Source organism: Eublepharis macularius, chromosome 9 (assembly GCF_028583425.1).
Source record: "Eublepharis macularius isolate TG4126 chromosome 9, MPM_Emac_v1.0, whole genome shotgun sequence".
Lineage (NCBI taxonomy): Eukaryota > Metazoa > Chordata > Lepidosauria > Squamata > Eublepharidae > Eublepharis > Eublepharis macularius.
Window position 1 is genome coordinate 63473450 of NC_072798.1, and position 21257 is coordinate 63494706.

Genomic DNA, 21257 nt, shown 5'->3' on the forward strand with positions numbered 1-21257 from the left:
GGAGGAATGGAAGACATGAGGCAAGACAGCCGTAACACAGACCCCAAAAGAAAATTTACCTTCCTTTGAGCAAGTGCTTATGGAAAAGCTGCTGTGACAGACCGAGCTTACTTCTGTATTGATGCAGAGAACTGATGAGACTGTCAAGACTGTTATTAAAAACAGCAGGATTACAAAGCATACACTACATACCACTAGACACTAATGCAGTTAAGCAAAGAGGGGTGAGGTGGAAAAATAGGAAGTGCTTTCTCAAATACTTACCTGAAATTGTCTCATTATAGGAAATGTGTTTAGGACAGCACAGAGCTTTACGGTTTGAGATCAGATATTTATTCTGTAATACAATTTCAATTTAATGTTGATTTAAAAAACCTCAAACCTTAATTGTGAAGTCTGAAACTGGTATACCCACCTCCTTTAACGATGGCGATACTCTCGTTCTCGATCCCGCTCTCTGTCACGGTCTCTATCGCGGTCACGATGTCTCTCACGTTCTCGGCTTCTTTCCCGGTAATAATCATCATGGCGATCTCTGCTACGAGATTTGTGGCGCCGGCTTTTCTCCCTTGACCTGCTGTGGTCTCTCTCTCTTGACCGCTCACGTCTTCTAAAGAAATTATTTAATTAATTCTCTCAAAATACATGTATTTTATAGCAATAAACCCAAACCTCTGGTAAAGAGTTTTAGACACAGATAATCTTGTCTCAGTCAAAGAACAGAATATAGTGAACTTCAGGTTTTTTCTAATCCCTTAGCTCCAAGCTATAAAAGTAAGTTTCCTATCACTATGTTTTGGCATCATTAATTTAGTACTGATATTCAGAGTGTAGCATGCAAACATTAAAAAATTATTTAAAAGCACAGCTGATGCTCCTTCTCCTCCCTGAAAAAGCACACTCAACCTAATTTAGTGAGGGGAACTCAAATTACAACAGCTGTTAGCAGAGATTAATTGTAATAGCTTAATATACATGCTATTTCAACAGTTTAATATGGTTTCTACATACTGTTAACTTCAATGAACAGTGCTTGTATCAGATATAACTATTACATCATAATTGTATATAGTTAACTATTACTTTGTTGTTCTTTGTTAACTCTGTTCACTGATTTTAATATGTTAATAAAAATATTACTTAAAAAAAAAGATATAACTATCTCATAATAACTGTGTTCTCCAAATCAAGAAATTAAAGTTTCACAAAATCAGCAAATTATTCTAGGAATCATGTCAAGTTCATTGCAGTACTCCCTAATAAGAGATCCCACCCCAAACTTTTACCAATTTATACACAAAGGGTTTACCTTGACCCAGAACCATAAGATTTTGACTCAATTCCATGAAGGCAATCTTGCAGAGAGCTAATAAGAACTTTGCAGCGATCATCAGCAGACACTTTCGATTGTTTAATTAAAGAAATTGCAGTCACCAAAGTTTCTATCGCACTTCCATAGTCTCCTGGAAGATGGAAAAACACGTGGATGAACATATATATGATTTCTAAACATCCAACTACCACCCTATTGTCTTCTACAATGATTAGAAAATTCATTGCTGTAATCTAAACCTCAATTTCCACAAAGATCAGATGGTTTGGTAAACCTGTGCCTTGACCATACTATTGCAGGTCGTAGAAAGCTGCTAATATGACAGAATGCTCTTCCACACAGAAAATTATATGTGAAGAAAAGTTCTTCTAATCGAATCTAACTCAACCTATATGTTAGCTTTCTATTTGTAGGAAAGTGTTCCAGAATGAGTGAGTGACCTTACCTTCAGTCTGAACCAATCTGTTTACCACCTGTTTCTGGGAACCTGGTCTAGTTTATTCTGATAGCACTTTCTGGCCCTATTTCTCAAAGATAATAATCCCTCCCAACATTCTAAGTTTCTGAGTATTACAGATTCCCAAAGGAAAGTATTTCCATGACTATGGATAGAATTCTAACAATCTATTCCATTAGCAACAGTCTTCCACCAGCACAAGGAAGCCTTGTTCCAGCTGAAAAATGAATTCTACAGGAGACTGTCACTACAAGAAGGGATTTATAGGATTCAACCCTTCTTGATTATGGAGAGGACAGTTTAAGTAAATATACTGACCAGCACTGGCATCTGAAACAGCTCTTGAAATGGCACTGCTAGAGATGGCCCTATTTCTATTCATGATTTCTTCAAATTCTGCTTCACTTAAAGGTGTCCTTGCAGCATCCATTTCTCTGCAAACACACACAAGTTCAAAATTTTTACACCTCCAGCTAATCACAGCAATACATTTAACACTAGCTTGCAATCTTAAGCAAAGTAACGCATAAGAGAAGGGATCCCGCCCCCAATCAAGATCTTTAAAAATGCAAAATCTGCAGGCTAGATCAAAAAAGGCACACTATCACAGAAGCAATAGTTCTGTAAGTAGTGCTGAAACCTTCAGTTAGATGGGCTACTTATGCAGTGCTTGTCATCAGAGAGCTTTAAAATATGCTTACAAATCTTCTGCATTTAAGTGGGTATTGCCTTAAACATATATGCCTTAAAAATAACTGATGTAGAGGAAACTGGCCTGTCCAGTGAATGAAGACCCTCAACATATTTGTTATAAGAGCCAGGTATTAGAGTACACCAGTAAATGTTGCCAAGCATTACAAATGCTCTAGATTATTAATAACATTCATGTGTGTAACTCAAGTGGGTGTGATTACTTAATTACTTCTTAGTAGCAGAAATATACTTATCTATTCTGAAAATGCCCCCTGAACACAATTTTATCTGTCAGTAGCTTTTTTAAAAAAAACGTGTCAGTATTACACATTAAAATAAATGGGTATAGAGGGGCAGTGGGCAAGAGCATGCTGGCACCGCCCCCCTACACACTACCGCCATACTGTGAGCCCAGAATCTATGCACACAGGCGCTCTCTCAGTGACTGGGAATGCAATTAGGGGAATACAGCCTATGCACATAGACTCTATACTCATGATCACACACAGGTAGGGCCAGTGTGTTCATGTCCATACCTTCTGTACTCGTGTTGATTTAAACACACAAAATGTCATTTGCAGAGAGCTGCTTAAAACAGAAGATCTGGATGCATTCAACTATCTGTGTTCTGAGAAAGATACTACCCACCTATTCCTTCCTTTTACATGGGGCACATAATAATCTAGATAATGTAACTTAATAATTGACTTGACTAAGGCTCCAAGAATAGAGATCATGCCTTTGGGTGTCATGTTAAGACTACACATCCTTCATATTCCTTTCAGCACTGCAAAGTTATATGGCTTAGCTTGCTTTTAAGAAATATTTCTTTCAAGTGTTAGTTCTTTTGGTAGAAAGAAAAATGCAGAATGATAAGCAATGCTATCCTCTTAAGAGCAAGAAGTGGATCAAGATCCTATAGCCGATTTAGCATAAGAGGAAATGTCTAAAAATTCATACCTCCCTGCGTTTTGAGTATTATTTTTCGATTGTCTCCAATACAATGGCATATGTAATTGTTCTCTTATGGACATGTTATTTCCAGTGAAACGCCTATGATATATAATTGACAATTTAAATATAGTTATGGATTGTAGTTGAGATCATCATGAAAATACTGGACATCATGTGCAGAGACTCTATTCCTGCTTTCACCACCCTCAACCCTCCCTTGTCTACTTTGCACTATCTTGATATACAAATATAACAATTTGGTTTTATTATGGGTTCTCTAGGTATTTTTAAGCAATTATGCCCATATCTCTAAATTTTTGATTGCAGCTTTATAAAGTTTCAAACATACAATTTTAGACATTGATTTCATGGGTTAGGACAAAACTGGAATGGTGTTTAAGAATAAACTGGTTTTCCAATAATCACACCAACAAAACCTTCCTAGCCAATACAACATACAACTTCACATAACTGGTAGAATACTATGAGACAATATAACATGCAGAGAAGATAGGCAGCATCAAAGAAAGAGAAGCAGAAAAGGGTATAAAATGAACAAGATTTCTGCAAAGAAAACTTGAAAACATATGGAGGATTTAGGCAAGCAAGGTTGCCTGATGATGCAAAGCTAACATGGAATATTTTAACATGACCACCCACACGTTGAGAGCAGTTGTGGGACCTCCCAAAAGCAGTACCCCCCCCCGGAGTACTTTTTTCAGACTTAGACAATAAACAGAGGTCCTTCCCATCAGAGTTTGTTCAATGAAGAGAATGGGCAGTGATATTAACATTCATATTAACTGTGCTCTACTGCCAAGGAACCCAACGGCAACTTTTGTGCAGAAGAAACCTTGGTAGTTAGGACATTAAGAAGACACCAAGAATAAATAAAGGCATATACAAGGTCTAATGTATCTTGGCAAAGTTGCCCATATGCTTGTGCACAAGATATAAGCGATGTGAACAATAGTAGCAAGATCAAACTAAGTTAGGTATGTTGCTGGAATACCTGACTATTATATTTCATGTACTGGGTCTCAAGGTGCACAGAAAAAGAAACACCAAGATCATGGGAGAGAAATGATCCTGAATCAGATATAGTTTTTCTCTTCTTGTCAGCCAAGAGACAGGTGCAAAGAATCCCCACTGATTTGCATAGTCTCTGTTAGAACGACTGCTGTCCCAACTTGCCATAACACTACAACTGATACAGGAACTGGAGCTGTGGTCTTCCAATGGTATTTTCAAGTCATAAATATCTTGTCTAATTCTAACACTGATTTTTTTTTTTTGCCCAACACCACAGATCTTTGGGAACAGTAATAGGCTACATGCACACCACTACATGCAAGGATCTTTGTGCACTCTGCTTTAGAACACATGGATGGTATAAATGTTCTGGGAGAAACAGAAAGCAGAATTTAGAAGAGGTACCCCAAGTCCAAAAAAAACCCCATGCTTTAGTTGAAACCTCACATTAAAGCAACTTTAAAAATTTCCTAGAGCACATGGTACCAAAATAACCTGAATGGATCGAATGCAGAGTCCCTAAATGAGATCAAATAATCAATACAGAAAGGCACTCACCTGCCTGGTGGCCCATAATCACCTCTGTCATATGGTGGGGGTCGGCCATATGGGTCTGATGGTGGTGGACCACGGCTGTCTGATGTAGGTATGCCACTGTTGGCTGGTGGGGGGAAGAAAGCTGGATTCACGTGTGGGGCTGGTGGGGGAGCACCTGGTGGTGGCCCAGGCAAGTGAGGAGGAGGAGCCAGGGTCAGAGGTGGCCCTAATGGACCAGGTGGACGAGGGGGGAAAGGGCCTGGAGGTGGAGGGGGACCTTGCTGTGGGGGTGGAGGGCCTGGTGGTGGGCCATAGCCTGGAACTGGAGGAGGAGGACCAGGGGGTAGAGGACCTAATGGAGGCTGACCAAAGGGTTGTCCGGGAAACAGAACTGGAGGAGGAGGGCGGTCACCACGATTAGGAGGACCAGTTAATGGAGGAGGGAGAACCTGGCCAGGTGGAGGAGGACCTGGAGGGCCTGGTGGGCCAGGAGGACCTAAAGGTGGACGTGGAGGAGTTTGTCCAGCTAAAAGAGGGGAAAAAAACAATTTCCACAATTAAAATCCTTCTGGCAATTTCCCCCTTAAGAATCGATGCATTTAAATCGATGCTTTAAATAAGGAGCCATATGGCTTGTCAGCTTACTTCTGCTATTTGTATTTCATGGCAAGAGGAAATATTACATGTCAACAAAGAACAAATTCCTATTTGTGAACAATTAATATGCAGAAACAACAAACAGGAAAAACACTTTTTACAAGGGAAACTAATTGGAAAGTTAAATATTACTGTACAATGCAAGAATATCCTATCCAACTTTAAATCATTTAAAACTTAATGCAACGTTTAGGGAATTTAACATCAAGTTTGTTCTTTAAGCTCAACTCTTACAGACCCTAATTGTAACAATTTCTAAGAAAATATTCAGAAAATACTTCTACATTTCAATATGAAATAACCATATATTCCAGCAATATAAGCTCTTGAGGGGAACATGAGTCAAATACCTATCTATATTTAAATGTAGCAAAATGTTAAACATTAAAGCATTTTACCTGGAAAGGGTGGTGGTGGTCCTCCTGGTCCAGCTGGTCCAGGAAATCTGTCCCCCCCAGGAAGGGCACCAGGAAAACGACCTCTCCCTCTGTTACTTGGTGGAAATGCCGCCCGTGAACCGCCTCCTGGAGGACCAGCTTTTCCTTCTCCTGACATCTGGCCTGACTGCGTAGCTACAGCAGTGAAATAAAAGTAAGACATGCAACTTCAAATTAGCAAGGGGTTTCAAGACGGAAAATTAAACGATCTAGCTAAAATTCTCTCATTATTACTGTTGCATGCTCAGGAACAGTTTCTGTTAAGATCTGAATAACTACCTTGGGCATGCTCAATGCAGAAATGCGTGTACAATTTAGTGTGTTGACCTTTATTACTCCTTCATTTTAGCTCTACAACACATTTCTGAGGAACAGATCACCAAGAACTTTCAACTGACGCACTGCAACTCAAGACTTTTAATGACTTTTTAAAAATGATTATTGATTTTATGTTTTTGCGACTTTTAATGTATTTTTTTTAATGTTGTTAGCTGCCCTGAGCCCATCTGTGGGGAGGGCGGGGTATAAATCAAATAAAATAAACAAGAGTTATTCTGAACTTTCTGTTTACAGTGTCTATCTTAATAATCACAAAATATGCAGAATTTTAAACAATGCATTAGAAGGCTACCATTTGGTACATCTTCAGATGTCTAGAATCTTCTGCACAAAAACCTGAAGGAACACTGACCGGATGGCCTAATTCAAAAGATAATCTAGCCTATAATACTTTATTACATATCTCTAGCTACATGCTGAAAGTACACGAAATAAAAACCACCTCAAGAAATCAAAGCGGCCACATAGCTAAACAAGTCTCTCTCCATTATTCAAAATAGTTAGATTCCCTTTTCAAATTATTTGTTAAGAAATCACTTATTTCAAAATTTTGATTCATTACTAATATACCATTACAGCTGAAGAATTTAGTTTTCTCTATTATACAACTTTTAGTTCTTAATGTCTTCTGATGGTTCCAGAGCTTGATTCTTACTTACCATTACAGATTACTGGCACAAGAAGCTGCAAAACTCAATTCTAAGAATAACAATCGCATGGAAAAACTAGCATATCCCTCTGCCTCTTGTTCCTTTATTTTAGAACGGCTTATATGTGGACAGAAGTATATATCAAAACACAGGAAAAAGGCTACCAAAACAATCACCAGGTTGGAGAACACGGACTATAAAGCAGGACTAAAGCCTCTGCAGCTTTTAGTTTAGAAAAAAAGACAAAAGAGGGTGACATAAGGAGGTCTACAAAACTACTGATGTAGAGAAACTGGAAACAGACATTTTCTCCCTCTACTATGGAGTCAGTCTATGAAACTAACTGGCAATAGATTCAAGACAGACAAAGGAAAGTACTACTTCACACAAGGATAAGAGCTGCTTTAGCACAGTGATTAAGTGGCTGGGATGCAAATCAGCACTCCACTAGCTCGACTCCCACTACTACCATGAACTCTACAGGTGGCCTTGGGTAAGGCATTCCTCTCAGCCCCAGCTCCTCAGCTGTATTGTGGGGATAATAACAACACTTGACTCTGCTCACTGCTCTGAGTGTGGCACTAATCTGTCCAGAAGGTCGGCATATAAGCACACTTTTGTTGGTGTTATTGTTATTAGTACTACTACTACTACTACTACTACTACTATTAGATTACATGGTGATGGCCATTCGCTTAAGATGGATTTCAGATGGGGTTGGGCAGATTTATGGAACATAAGTCTACTGTTAGCTGTCATAGGAAAATGGGGCCCTGGATTCAGATACCTCTATTGTCAGATGCTGGGAAGCAGCCTCTGTAGGTTTGGCTTATGGGGTTCGCTTTGGCACCTGACTGTTCAATGCTGGAAACAGGATGCTGAACTAGATGGACCAATGGTCTAATCCAGCATGTCTACTCTTATATTCTTTAACTGGTTCTCTTCTAATCTACCTTTAAATGTTTTGTTATACCATGCAAGGATAATGGAAACTAAATCCCTCCCATCCACCCCCACCACATTATTCCCAACTTAAAAACACACATGCATCAGAAGTACCTTAAATAAAGCATTCTTTAAATAAGTAAAATTTTAGGCAAGGGCTCTTAAGCACTTCATGCCCCGTCAACCATATATACCACATCAGACACTTGGCAAGTTAAAGGGGGTTTTTCCCTCCCAAATGCCCCTTTTACTTCACTGGAAACAGCTGAAAGCAACACTCACTTTTCCTTGACTGCAGTTCAAATTGACTCAGAAATTGCTTATTACACGGAGTTACAACAGGGTTCTGACCATGCAAGTCTCTTTTAGGTAAAAGATCCATTAGTTTTTTAGATGAGGCTTCAGATCCCACACCTACAAGAGCAAACCTGAAGAAAATAAACAGAGTCAGTTTAGAAGGTTAGATACCTAACTTTGGAATATTATGTTTAATCATAAACTAACACCTCTCATGTATTGTCGAAGGCTTTCACGGCCGGGGAACGATGGTTGTTGTGGGTTTTCCGGGCTGTAACTACAGGAACTACAATGCCAAGACCACGGCAATACAGCCCGGAAAACCCACAACAACTAACACCTCTCATGCTCATGTGATTGCTCCCCATCCTTCTCTATGCAGCAGAACACAATTTATGGGCTGGAATATCTCATCTTTATATGAAGGCAGATTATTCCAGTCCCAAAAGTAAAGATAACAGGGATGAAAGTTAACTGTAGTTAACAATGAATTAAAAACTAGCACTGTGGTAGAACATACATAGGGTGAGAGGGGATGGGGATGGAGCATGCAAAAATGAAATCCTTTCCTAACCTTACCCATGATGAAAGAGGAAAAGAGAAGAGGAAAGGAGCATCGTCCAAAGTGCAATGTTTTGGCAGAATTACAGAAAGACATTAAAATTCCGTTTAAAAATAAAACAAACGGTTTATTTATAGTAGTAAAAACAAATAAGGACATCAAATACATTTTGAACACTACAGCTACGTAACAGTCATGATCAGTGACACCAAGGATTCTCCCAGGTCCACTTCTGGCATGCTGTCTGCTACACAGGAACAGCTTTCCCTTTTACCTCTTAGCCACTTCCAATCCCTTCTGACTACTCCTTTCTCAAACTCATTTGTTTTTCAATATTTTTAGGTCAGACAAGCAAGATACCACTAAACCATATTTTCGGTTACAATGTTGGAAGTAAACCAGAAAAAGGGGATAACAACACATTTAACTTTTCTTACCCCTTCGACTGACCATTAGCACGGTTTTCAAAAAATTTTATCTCCAGAATATCATTTACACCAAGTGAATGAACTGCTTCAGTTAAATCTTCATCTGTAGTCCACTGTAAAATATTAATAATTAACACTTTACTTTTAGAGCTAACAGTAAAAATAGAGAATGATCAGTTTCCTTCTAAATCACCTAAGAAAATAATCCATCAATAGAGCATATACATCTTTCATCCGAATAGATCTCATTATCAAAATTAGCTTTAAGGCTGTTTGAAAGATGGTGTGATCTTTTCTAATCCTGCCGCTAATTTGAACAAATTACACTTTTATTTCTCAAAAATAAAAAGCTCATTAATTTAATAGAATACCAAATGATGATGTTCACTAACTCAAAAAACATCTTTACAACCATTAACTATAGAATATGCAGCAGGAAACGTGTACTGCTTACCCAAGTAAGATTCCCAATATACAGTGCAATTCTTTTTCCTGTATATGTGTAGACAACATTTGGTGCTGATCCTTTGCCTACATCATCTCCAACAGAGGGTGGGAGAGAGTCCATATAATCACGGTCTTCTGGTGCATCGCCGTTATTGGCAGATGGAGAAATGACGTCGTCATACAAGTCTATTTGATCATGCCCACCATATTCTGCTTCCTAAAAGATGGTGATGTGATGTGAGATTAAAATACTTTAAATAGTCACTGTTTTTGCACTAGATATCCTTAATCTGGCATTAAAAGTTTGTAAATGCAACCCAATTTTTAAAATAACAATACATTTAAAAAGCAAAATCCAAGTAAGTCTGATCTTTAAAAAAAAAAACCTAGAATATCCTAAATCCCCTTTTCCAAAAAAAACTTAATACCTAAAATTTACAGCTTGTTTATATTTGTATGGTAAAATACAACATTTTTCAAAAGGTTTGTTAAAATGCATTTTCCTGGTAGAAATTTGTCCACTCCAAATCATACCCACCCACCCACCCACCCCCAGCAACTTTTCAAGGGATATTCAACATTGTATAGATACTTTGGGAATTTTAAGAAAGGCTAGTGAATGCCACCATAAAATGGCTATCGTTTGAGAGAGGGGAGGGTCACACAATGTCAAGAGATTTCAAGCCAAGTCCCCTCCTAGGAGGGAAGCACCTGATTTTAAGCTGAATTCCTTGAAGATGCCAGTGTAAAACATCGCGATCTATTGTGAAGCACTTCTTGCTCCAAAAAGGTGGAAGAAAGCTGGAAACAGCTTTTTGGTTTGTGGAATATAATCTGGTTTCAGTTTTCAAAGAAAAGGAGCAACTGTCTGTCCTTGCATGGCCACAGGAAGACACTGTGGAGTACCAAGACATAAGGGAGTCTGTGCTTATGATGCAGAAAAGGGCACGTGGTTACAACACACTTGTCCTGTGTTCTCTAGTACTTAGGCAGCTTGTGAGGAGCAACCCAAAGCTCCCTTTTTCCTGTTTCATTTAAGCCTCTTTGAATTTTATCCCCAGAAAGCAAGTGCTATACATGCCATGCAAATTAGTTTTCTATCAGAAAGATTTCATCTTTGAGCTTGGCTTTATGCTTGTTTTTCAAATTTTCTGCTACCATACCTTATCGTATCTTTCATTGAATGTCCTAACTGCTGTTCATTATTGTACTTTGCTCAATGAATGTCCTAGCTGTTTATTGTATTTTCACTCACACTGTGTAATCTGCCCTGGATCTTAGTGAGAAAGGCGGACTACAAATAAACAAGCAAGCAAGCAAATAAATAATCAGCATGCACCAGGCTGGGGATCACTGTCTTAAGCGAAAAGAGCTGAAGGCCTGTTTTAAGATTTAAGGTATAACCTGTTCTGGATAGGGTTGCATTCCCTTTGAAAGAACAAGTCAGTAATCTGCAGGTACTCTTGGACCCAGGCCAACTGCTGGATTAAGTAGGTGGCAGCTGTGGCCTGAGGTGCCTTTTACCACCAGCTTCAACTGATTAGCCAGCTACAGCTTTTCTGGGCAGAAAAGATCTCGCCAATATGATCAATATCCTGATTATATCTAGATTAGACTACTGCAATGCGGTCTACGTGGGACTGTATCATAGACCAACATACAGATTCCTCATCAGATGAGGAGGCTGAAGACTCAAGAAGAATGAGGGAAGTTGGAATACCTCCTGGAGCCCCCTTTGATGTGCAGGATGAGCCCCAAGAGCCTGAGTTTTCCTGCTCGCCCCAGGAAACAGCCCTGCCTTCAGACTGAGACTCCTTCAGCTACATCACAACATTCACTGCAGTAATCAGGTATGACACCCTTAAGTTATCTGTAGCCTGCTCCTGTATGGGAGAGGCCTGTATCTCCTCCTCCTGACAGTGCTATGTAAGGTCTCAATTCACCTACAGTCTTTGCTGGGACAACATCTATGTGATACTGTTGACGCCAGCTTCTACCTTGACACCTGTATGTTGGCCTCATGCAGATTAGGCTGCCCTGAAAAATGTCTGGAAACCAAGTTGTGCAAAATACTACAGCCCAGGAAGTTGAATGGGGACCATAGGAACCATATCACTCCTGCTTTGACCCGCCTGCACTAGCTTCCAATCTGTTTCTGGACAGTTCAAATTGCTGGTGCTAACCTTCAAAGTCCTATATGGTGTAGGACTAAAATACCTAAGGGACTGCCTACTTCCTTATGAATCTACCCAAACACTATGGTCATCTTTGGAAGCCCTGCTTTAGGTGCCCCCTCCTTCTGAGATTAGGTGGATGGCAACACAGGAGAGGATCTCCTCAGTCGTGGAACCAAAATTCTGGAATAGAGATGGGCACGAACTGAAACACGAACCAAAATTTGAACCAGGTCGGTTCGTGAACCAGCGGTTCATCAGATCCCATTTCTGACAAACCGCCATGAACTTTAGGCTGGTTCATTTGGTTTGTTTTTCAGTTCATCACTGCATATAGCTTGGTGCTGATCAATCAGTTTCCTAGGCAACAGGGGATGGACTTCCTGCAGACCTTCTGCTGACCCAGAAGTGGTGATTTGCTGGCCTGGAAGTGACATTTTTACAAACCAAACAAACCAATTCGTGAAGCGGGGCAGGTTCATGGAAGTTCGTGGTTCGTGAAACGTGACGAACCACGAACCGCATGGTTCATTTTTTTTCTGGTTCATGCCCATCTCTACTCTGGAATTCTCTCCCCATGGAGACTCATCTGTCCCCATCTTCCACCAATGACTGAACACTTTTTTGTTCCATTTGGTGTTCCCTCATTGATCCCTCCTTCCTGTCCAATGTTGTTATGTTTTTGTATTTATTTTAGCTCTTGCTTTAATTGTTTTAATGAAGCATTTTTGTTGGTTTTAAAATGTTGTTTTATTATGTATGTTTTAATTTGTTAGCCAACTTAGGGCCCTTAATGATAGTAGAAGGGCAGAGTATAAATGTGTATATTTTTCTTACTCATTAGAGTAACCAAAATGGTCTTGTATGGCAATAAAGTACTTTACTCCACAGTCTGTAGAAACAAAACTTGTTTGGGAATGCTGCTTTTGTAAATTCTGACATCCAACTGAAAAGCTAAGATAAATGATTCAAAGATTTGTTCTGTAAGAAACTAATTTAAAGTAAATCAAGACAAACACAATAATTCCAGTATGGCACAACGGACAGAAACTTGAAAATCTGAAAGAGCTGGATCCAGAACCATGCATTAATTTGACACAAGCCTTGGGCAAATTGCCATCTTTTAGGAATAACTAAACCGACAGGGCTGTTTTAAGATAGCTAAAATATGTCCATCCTAATTCCAAATTCTGTCAGTGAGGATGACTAATTTAAATTCAAAATACTACTTTTATGTGGTAGAATTCTTTTGATTTTGCTGCCTGGTATAAGATGTACTTTTTCAAATACTAGTAAGCAGCCATGTAAATAATTACTCCAGTACTGCATATAATACTGCAGAATAGGCAGCTAACCAATGCCCATCATCAGAGCCAGCATGGTGTAGTGGATAGATTATCAGCCTAGGATCTAGGAGATCCTGGTCTGAATCTCCACTCTGCCATGGAACCTTTTTGGGTAAACCTGGGTCAACTACACACACTCAGCCTAACTCACCTCACAGATTTGTTGTGAGGTTAAAATGGGATGATGAAAGCTGCTTTGCATCCACATTGATGAAAAAAGCAGGATAAGTGAAGAAAATAAATAAATCATTACTCACTTGTCCTCCTCCTTGCTACAACTTTTCACTGCCAACACAGTATGGACTGTTTCTATTTTAGCAGGTTCAAAGTCCTGGAGTTTGAGGCAATAGGAAAAACTAGCTCCAGCCCCAGTGGCACAGCGCAAAAGCTGTACCACTGAGGATGATCCCTGGGCTTTCTGCTTCTTCCCTTCTAACTTTCAAAAAGCCAGCACACTTTTAAAGATTGGAAAGAGTCTGCCAACAGAGGAACATGCCGGGAGGCTGCTTTGACTAGCATCTAATAAGTAGTTAATTGCAAACACTTGTTTCTCAGGTGGGTGCACATCCTTTGCTCTTTTGCTTGACAAAAATAAAACAAAAGTCCAGTGGCACCATAAAGATTAACAACATTTAGTTCAACATGAGCTTTCTTGAGCTGGCTCTCCCTCCAACTTCCCCATAAGATTCCTGGTATGATTTTCCCTTCACATATCTATCTGAAGGTCTATGACTCATGAAAGCCCATGTTGAAATAGACATCGTTAGTCTTTTAAGGTGCCACTGGTCTTTTGTTTTATTTTGCTGTGAGGGACTAACATGTCTATTACTTTGCAAAGCATCACTCCTCTCTCATGTTTCCTGCTAAACATCTCCTTGTATTCAGTGGCAAGATAAGCAGCCTCTGTGGTTTAGTAACATTTGCTGTATAGCTCTATCCTTGAACAAAATAGTTTTACTGAGAGAATAATTTTACTAGCATGCTTCTCGCCTGAACTGTTTTATGGAATTTTTAAGTTGCTTGATGTTTTTATGCTGTTATACTCTGCCTGAGTTTAATGCTCACGATTTTTAATTGTGAACAATTTTTAGTTTTATGATTTTATTCTGTTTTATTTTGTAAGCTGCTTCAGGCAGTCTCTCTGGGGAGGCAACACAGAAATTTTCTAACCAAATAATAAAATTCTACTCTTCTGTCACCAAATATGTTTATAATGCATTTTCTGCTGGCTGCCGAGATAACTTTTCAATTGCTCTTTTGCTTTTAGATCAGTACTGAAGCTTTATCTGCTGTTCTACATATTATGATTTAAATTCTTTTTTATTTGTATGCTGGTGTGGGTGACAGTTGAGAATGCAGCTTATATTGCCCAAATTAAACGAATGTGCATCCAACAATATCCTTCAAATGTTTCTTAAGTCTTATCCTCCCAGCCAATGAGGTACAGTGTTTTCACAAGCCAGTGCTATTGCATCTGAACCTACAGGCCCATGACATAAAGTTAAACTCTGTGACCATCACCTCCGACACTACCCATTGTAATTTTTTTCACTTTTTAGTAGAGCTATCTGTGGGAGGAAAGGCAACATGGTATAGCCAATCTCATCAGATCTTGGAAGCTAAAGAGGGTCAGTACTTGGATAGGAGACCACCAAGAAAGACTCCTCAGAGGAAGTCAATGGTAAACCATCTCTGCTTCTCATTTATCTTGAAAGACTCTTGCTGTGGTCACCATAAGTCAGTTGTGAATTGACAGCACTTTACACACATAGTAGAGCTATCTACAATGTTACTATTTTAACATATTAGCAACACAAGTTATTAAGCTTGAAACAGTGGAGAAAAAAATTGGGTTTTTAAGGCACTACCTAACAGATATGGCTTTTATAAACATCTTTAAAATAAATAAATGGCATTTGAAGCAGACATGAAACACATACCAAATTTCTGAATCGATATTTATGACAAATCATGTGGTGGAGAGTGCCCTCAAGTCAAAGCTGACTTATGGCAACCCCCGGTGGTTTTCTTGGCAAGAAACTAACAGAGGTGGTTTGCCCCCGTCTGCCTCTAAAACCCAGGTCTTCATTGGAGGTCTCCCATCTGATTACTAATCAAGGCCAACCTTGCTTAGCTTCTAAGATTTGAGAGATCAGGCTTACCTGGGCTATCCAGGTCAGAGTAAGAAATACCATAGGCATCTCTTTATGAATCTCTTTTGCTTCCTAAAAGTATTCTTAAAAATTTTCACACCATCATTCCAAACTAAAGGAGAATGAAATCAAGAGAATAGCACAGGCCGTTAGCAGCGACTCATGTACTCAGGACCACAAGCTTCCAACTGCTCTGAATTGGCCACAACAGGGAACATAAAAAAGCTTGGAATCACTACCCCATTGTCACCTGCTCGACCATGAATAAAGAACTCGGCCCTTTTGGGTGGTAAAAAAGTAAACCAAACAACCCTGAGTACATACTGAAGTCTTTCTGATACGTAGAGTCATTAAATGAACTATTTTCTGGTGAAAATGTAAGGATTTGAGTAGGCTCAACAGGACATGGTTCTATGCGAGGTTTGGGGGGGGGGGGGTGTCCTTACTCCTACCCCGACTCCAGCTGCCAGGGCACCCACTGCTCCGTGCTATGGGCAGCGCCGGAATTTATCTAGAGGGCCGAGATTTCGCCTCTCCTCTGCATCTCTTGCAGCCTCCGGGAAAGCGGCTTCTGCGTGCTTGCGCCGCCGCCGTGTTCCAGCCTGCCTCAGCGCGAGGGGAAGGCAGGAGGGCGGGGGGAGCAAGACAAGCATCGCAACGCTACAGAGGCTCCATCTCGGGCTCATTGTTTCCCAGCCCTTCAGGTCTCAGGGAGGAAGGCGAACGGCCGCGCGTGTGAGAGGGAGGCGCGCAAGTCAGCCCGTGGCGCTCTCTCGCCGTAACCCCCCACGGAGCGCCAGGCGGGAAAACTCACGGGCCGCTGGGCCAAGCGCCACAGTCAACAATGGCGGCGGGGTTTCTGTGAGCCTTGCGAGGCCCAGCCAGCCTCTCTCTTCTCACACTCGCGCAGCCGAGCCAGGCGGCCCCTCTCCCCTCCTTACGGTCTCCGCCTCCGCCTGACTCGAAGCGAGCTGGGCGCGCAGAGCCTCCTCTACCTGGTTAAACTCCTCTCCCACATCGGCGTAAATGTCTATGTGGTCCACGCCGTCCGCCATATTCCACCTCTCCTCCTCCTCCTCCCCCACCGCTGCAGCAGTCAGCCCCGCCCGCCTCTCCCGCTGCCGCAGCCAGCCGCCGCCACAAGGGGAGGGGGCGCGGGGGTCGGGGAGAAGAGGCAGGCGTCACTTCCGGGGGAAAACAAGGGAGCTTCCGGTAATGGCCTTCGGCGCGCCAGTTGTGGCGGCGGGGGAGGGGGGGCGGCGCGGCGCTGTCTCCACCGACAGAGGCCGCGAGTGGCAAGACGAAGATCACACTATAAACGTTCGCCATTGCCCCTCCCCTAGATGTGACAGAGATCAGTTAGCCTCCCATGCGTCGCTGCTCCAATGTTATCATAGCCTCGGCTAGACAGCAACCAGTGGTGCTTTTCAGGGCTTACAGTCCTATGCTGCTTTACTCGGAAGTCCCACTAAAAATAAGGCTTGCCTCCAACTGAGTACACATGATTTCTGACTATTCTACATATGCTTAAACTGAGAAGTAAACTTCAGTGAGGTCACTTATCTCTAGTAAATATGTATAAAAATTGGTGGCTCTGCAGCTTAATCCTACACAAGTTTACTTGGAATTATCGAGCAAATAGTTTGAGTCGAGATTGTCTGGAGATACATCCCTGACCAGGGATTGAAATGTTGGTTAAGGACAGGGGTGACCCAGGTTTGAATCTCCAGTCAGAATTTCACAGGGTTACCTTACGCCAGTCACTATTTCTCAGTCTCACCTGCCTTATGGAGTTGATACGAAGATAAAATGGGACCACAGAAGAATAGTGTAGGCTGCCCTGAGCTTTCTGGAGGAAAAGCAGGATAAAAATATGCTAAATAAATACAGCTCTCCAATATAATGCCATGGAATTTTTATTAGCTAATACCTCAGTATATTACAAAACGCGCAATTAAGCTCTATACAGAGTGAGAGTAAATAAGAGTTAACTGTGCTGATAATAGTTGCTTTGAGGCACTTGTAATGAATTTATTTTCTTTATATTCAGGGCTTTTTTTCTGGGAAAAGAGGTGGTGGAACTCAGTGGGTTGTCCTCGGAGAAAATGGTCACATGGCTGATGGCCCCGCCCCCTGATCTCCAGACAGATGGGAGTTTACATTGCCCTCTGCGACTCACCTCTGGAGATCAGGGGGCGGGGACACCAGCCATGTGACCATTTTCAAGAGGTTCCGGAACTCCCTTCCACCAGCTGAAAAAAAGCCCTGTTTATATCCCATTGTCCTAGCAATTGGGAAAAACAAAGCACCTGGAATAGATGGGATACCCATACCAAATCTGTAGCTATTTCAAGCTACAGAAACTGAGTCCATCAAAATCTTAACAAGAATCTGTTATGGAAAGGAAAACGATGGCCCATAGACTACAAATCCTCAATCTACATTCCAGTTCCAAAAAAGGGATACTAAAGAGTGCAGTAACTATACGACTATCACGTTAATTTCTCATGCAAGCAAAGTAATGCTCAAAATTCTACAGCAAAGACTCTTAGCATTTATAGAGCGAGAAATGCCAGATGTTCAAGCTGAATTCAGAAAAGGACAAGGCATTGTGGAGACACCATTGCAATTTTACAATGGCTAATAGAACATACCCAGGGATTTCAGAAGAAAGACTATGATTTATAGATTACAGCAAAGCTTTTCAGTTTATGGAGCATGAGAAGCTCTGGATAGCATTAAAAGAAATAGGATGCCGCAACGTCTGATTGTTTTGATGTACAACCTAATCTGGACAAGAGGCTACTGTTAGAACAGAATATGGGAAAACAGAATGGTTTCCAGTTGGCAAAGGTGTCAGACGATGCATATCATCTTCCCACCTGTTCAACTTCTATGCAGAGCATATCATAAGGAAAGCTGGATTAGACTTAGATGAAGGTGGAGCGAAAATTGGTGGAAGGAATATTAACAGTTTGAGATATGCAGATGATGCTACATTACTGGCAGAAAATAATGAAGACTTGAAATGACTACTGATGAAGGTTAAAGGAGAAAGCACCAAAGCAGGATTACAGTGGAACATCAAGAAGACAAAAGTAATGATTACTGAGGAATTACACAGTTTTAAAGTTGACAGTGAGGAAACTGACAATGCTGAAATTGTTCAGGATTTTCTATTCCTTGGCTAAATCACCAACCAAGGAATCAGAAGAAGATTGAGTAGTACAGAGCACTAATTATATTTCACTCCATACTTCTGGCATTTTATGGCTTCTTGACAGCACTGTTTTTCTTCATCATTTTACTTAAAATGTTTGCTAGTGAGGATGCAGACTCAGAGTTTAGCTGATGAAAAGGGTTCTAGGCTGCAAAATTTTATACTGGAATGAAAAAAAAAGTTAGACTTTAAGGTGCTGCAGAACTGCATTTATTTTTGTTAAGAATTATAATCCTGGTTCATCTGAACTGTAGAAAAATACAGACTATTGGTAGAATAAATCTGAGGCTATGAATTCACTTAACCCTATTACATTGTCATACATTGTGTCAGAACTGTGGCTAGATAAAATCCTTACTCCAGTCTGCCTTCTGCAATTAGACAAAAGTCCATTGTTTCCAAAAAGCATTTAATGAAGAAAAAGATTATTATAGTCCACTGGCCTGAATGCAATATCCAGGTTGGTACATATGCATTGTTACCAATGCCAGGCAAAGCAAGAGATACATATTAAATATCATAGCTGACCCATCCTCCCCCCACAGTTCTCATAATATTCCCTTTGAAGCTGCAAAAGCGAAAGCTTCCCCAAGGCCGGTTCTTGGTGGAACGTCGGTAGCCAAAACAATGTGGGTCTGTGAGATAGCTGCCTGGGAACCTCTGCACCTGGGAAAGAAAGCACTGAACACTGAAATGATTAAATATGGAGTCGGTTAAGCATAGGTATACAAAAGAGAGTTCTGATCCTGACATTCTGCCCCCCCTAAGAAGCCCCCCCCCCGGTTTATGTGGATAGCGAGAGTGGAATGCTTTTACTAGTCTAGGGGCATGAACATGTACAGCACTGACCCACTCATCAAACCCAGAATCAAAGTCCTTCCACCTAATTAGGTAAAACAGCTGGTTTCGTTTAATTTTTGAGTCCAGTATTTGTTGTACTTCATAGTGGGTCTGGTCATCGATTAACGTTGGAATAGGGGGGCCTTTGATGTGCCACTGGTTATCTGTTGGAGCCCTTTTTAGGAGGCTGACATGGAAAGTATCATGCACGTAGCGTAGGTTCTTTGGCAAATCTAAAGCAACAGTCACTTTGTTGATTACTTTACGCACTGGGAAAGGTCCTAAGAACTTCAGAGCTAGTTTTCTGCTGGTTTGGGATAATTTTAGGTTTTTTGTGGATAGATAGACAAGATCGCCAGGTTGTAAATCCCATTCCGCCGCACGGTGGCGGTCTGCATATTTCTTGTAGTCCTGTTTGGCTTTGTCGAGGTGTTTTTTGATTTGAGCCCATTGCTGAGCTGCTTCCCCCCACCACTCGGTAACGTCTTGAGAAGCTGTAATAGGAGGGGGAAGCGCTTCAAACGGGAACGGCTTGAAGTGGAAGCCATAAATTACTTTGAAAGGGGTTTCTCCGGTAGACGCGTGTACACTGTTATTATAGGAGAACTCTGCTAACGGGAGCAAATCAACCCAATTGTCTTGTTGGAAGTTGATGTAGCATCTTAGAAATTGTTCTAATATCTGGTTAGTTTTTTCGGATTGTCCGTCTGTTTCTGGGTGGTGGCTTGAGCTGAGCCCTTGTTCAATTCCCAGTAGTTGCAAAAGCTCCCGCCAGAAGTTGGCAACGAATTGCCCGCCGCGATCCGAAATCACCTTGGATGGAAAAGAATGTATTTTCACAATGTTTTTCATAAAGATATCAGCTAGTTTTCTAGCGGAGGGAATGGTGGTACACGGTATAAAGTGTGCTTGCTTGGAAAACAAATCGACCACGACCAAAATACAATTATGTCCTTTAGAGGGAGGTAGGTCAGTAATAAAGTCCATAGAAATAATCTCCCACGGTCGACTTGGCGTTTCTAAGGGTTGTAAAAGCCCCGGCGGTTTGCCTTTTCGGGATTTGGCGCTGAGACAGATGGGGCAAGAGGCTACGTATTGGGAAATGTCTTTGCGCATGCCTGGCCACCAGAATTGGCGTTGCACCAAGTGCAGCGTTTTTAGGTAACCGTAGTGTCCCGCTGTGGGGGCATCGTGACATCGTTGTAAAACATCCTTTCTCAGACATTTAGGCACATAAAAATGGTTTCCCCAAAGCCATTCCCCCGTGGCGGATTGTTGTAGTTTGTCTTTGGGCGCCTCCCCCCCCTCCTTCTCCACTTCGGCTTTCAGCTTTTCTCTCCACCCCTGATCGGGTGACGGGGAGGGCTTAGCACGGCTGCGCGTAGTCATCACACCCCCTAATTGCGTAGGCGAAAACACCGTGTCGACTGTCTCCTCCCTTTTGCTTTTATGTTGGGGCATGCGTGATAAAGCGTCAGCGAGGAAGTTAGTTTTGCCTGGTAGGAAGTTTAATGTAAAATTGAACTTCGAGAAGAATTCCGCCCATCGCAATTGTTTGGCGTTTAGTCTGCGAAGGCTGCGCAGGGCCTCTAAATTTTTGTGATCCGTCCAGACTTCGAACGGATGTCGGGCTCCTTCTAGCCAATGTCTCCAATTTGTGAGCGCCGCTTTAACAGCGAAGGCTTCCTTCTCCCACACATTCCAATTTCTCTCTGCTTCAGAAAACTTTCTAGAAAGGAAGGCGCAAGGTTTAAGA

At 41.3% G+C, this 21257-nt stretch overlaps 1 protein-coding gene across 4 annotated transcripts in view; it reads right to left on the reverse strand.

Moving 5' to 3' along the window:
- CPSF6 (cleavage and polyadenylation specific factor 6) overlaps positions 1-16516 on the reverse strand; it is a 31829-nt gene extending 15313 nt beyond the window's left edge. The window contains exons 1-10 of one of the 4 annotated variants that reach the window (XM_054987892.1): positions 16437-16516; positions 9776-9985; positions 9331-9434; positions 8317-8462; positions 6062-6235; positions 5028-5532; positions 3444-3536; positions 2109-2224; positions 1310-1463; positions 416-610 (exon numbers count right to left, since the gene is read on the reverse strand). In XM_054987892.1, the coding sequence (XP_054843867.1) occupies positions 421-610; positions 1310-1463; positions 2109-2224; positions 3444-3536; positions 5028-5532; positions 6062-6235; positions 8317-8462; positions 9331-9434; positions 9776-9985; positions 16437-16496 (1752 nt within the window). In that variant the 5' untranslated portion in view covers positions 16497-16516 and the 3' untranslated portion in view covers positions 416-420. The remainder of the gene's footprint in view (positions 1-415; positions 611-1309; positions 1464-2108; positions 2225-3443; positions 3537-5027; positions 5533-6061; positions 6236-8316; positions 8463-9330; positions 9435-9775; positions 9986-16436) is intronic. The other 3 variants (XM_054987893.1, XM_054987895.1, XM_054987894.1) reach the window with 3 other exon arrangements.
- Positions 16517-21257: the final 4741 nt, after the last annotated feature.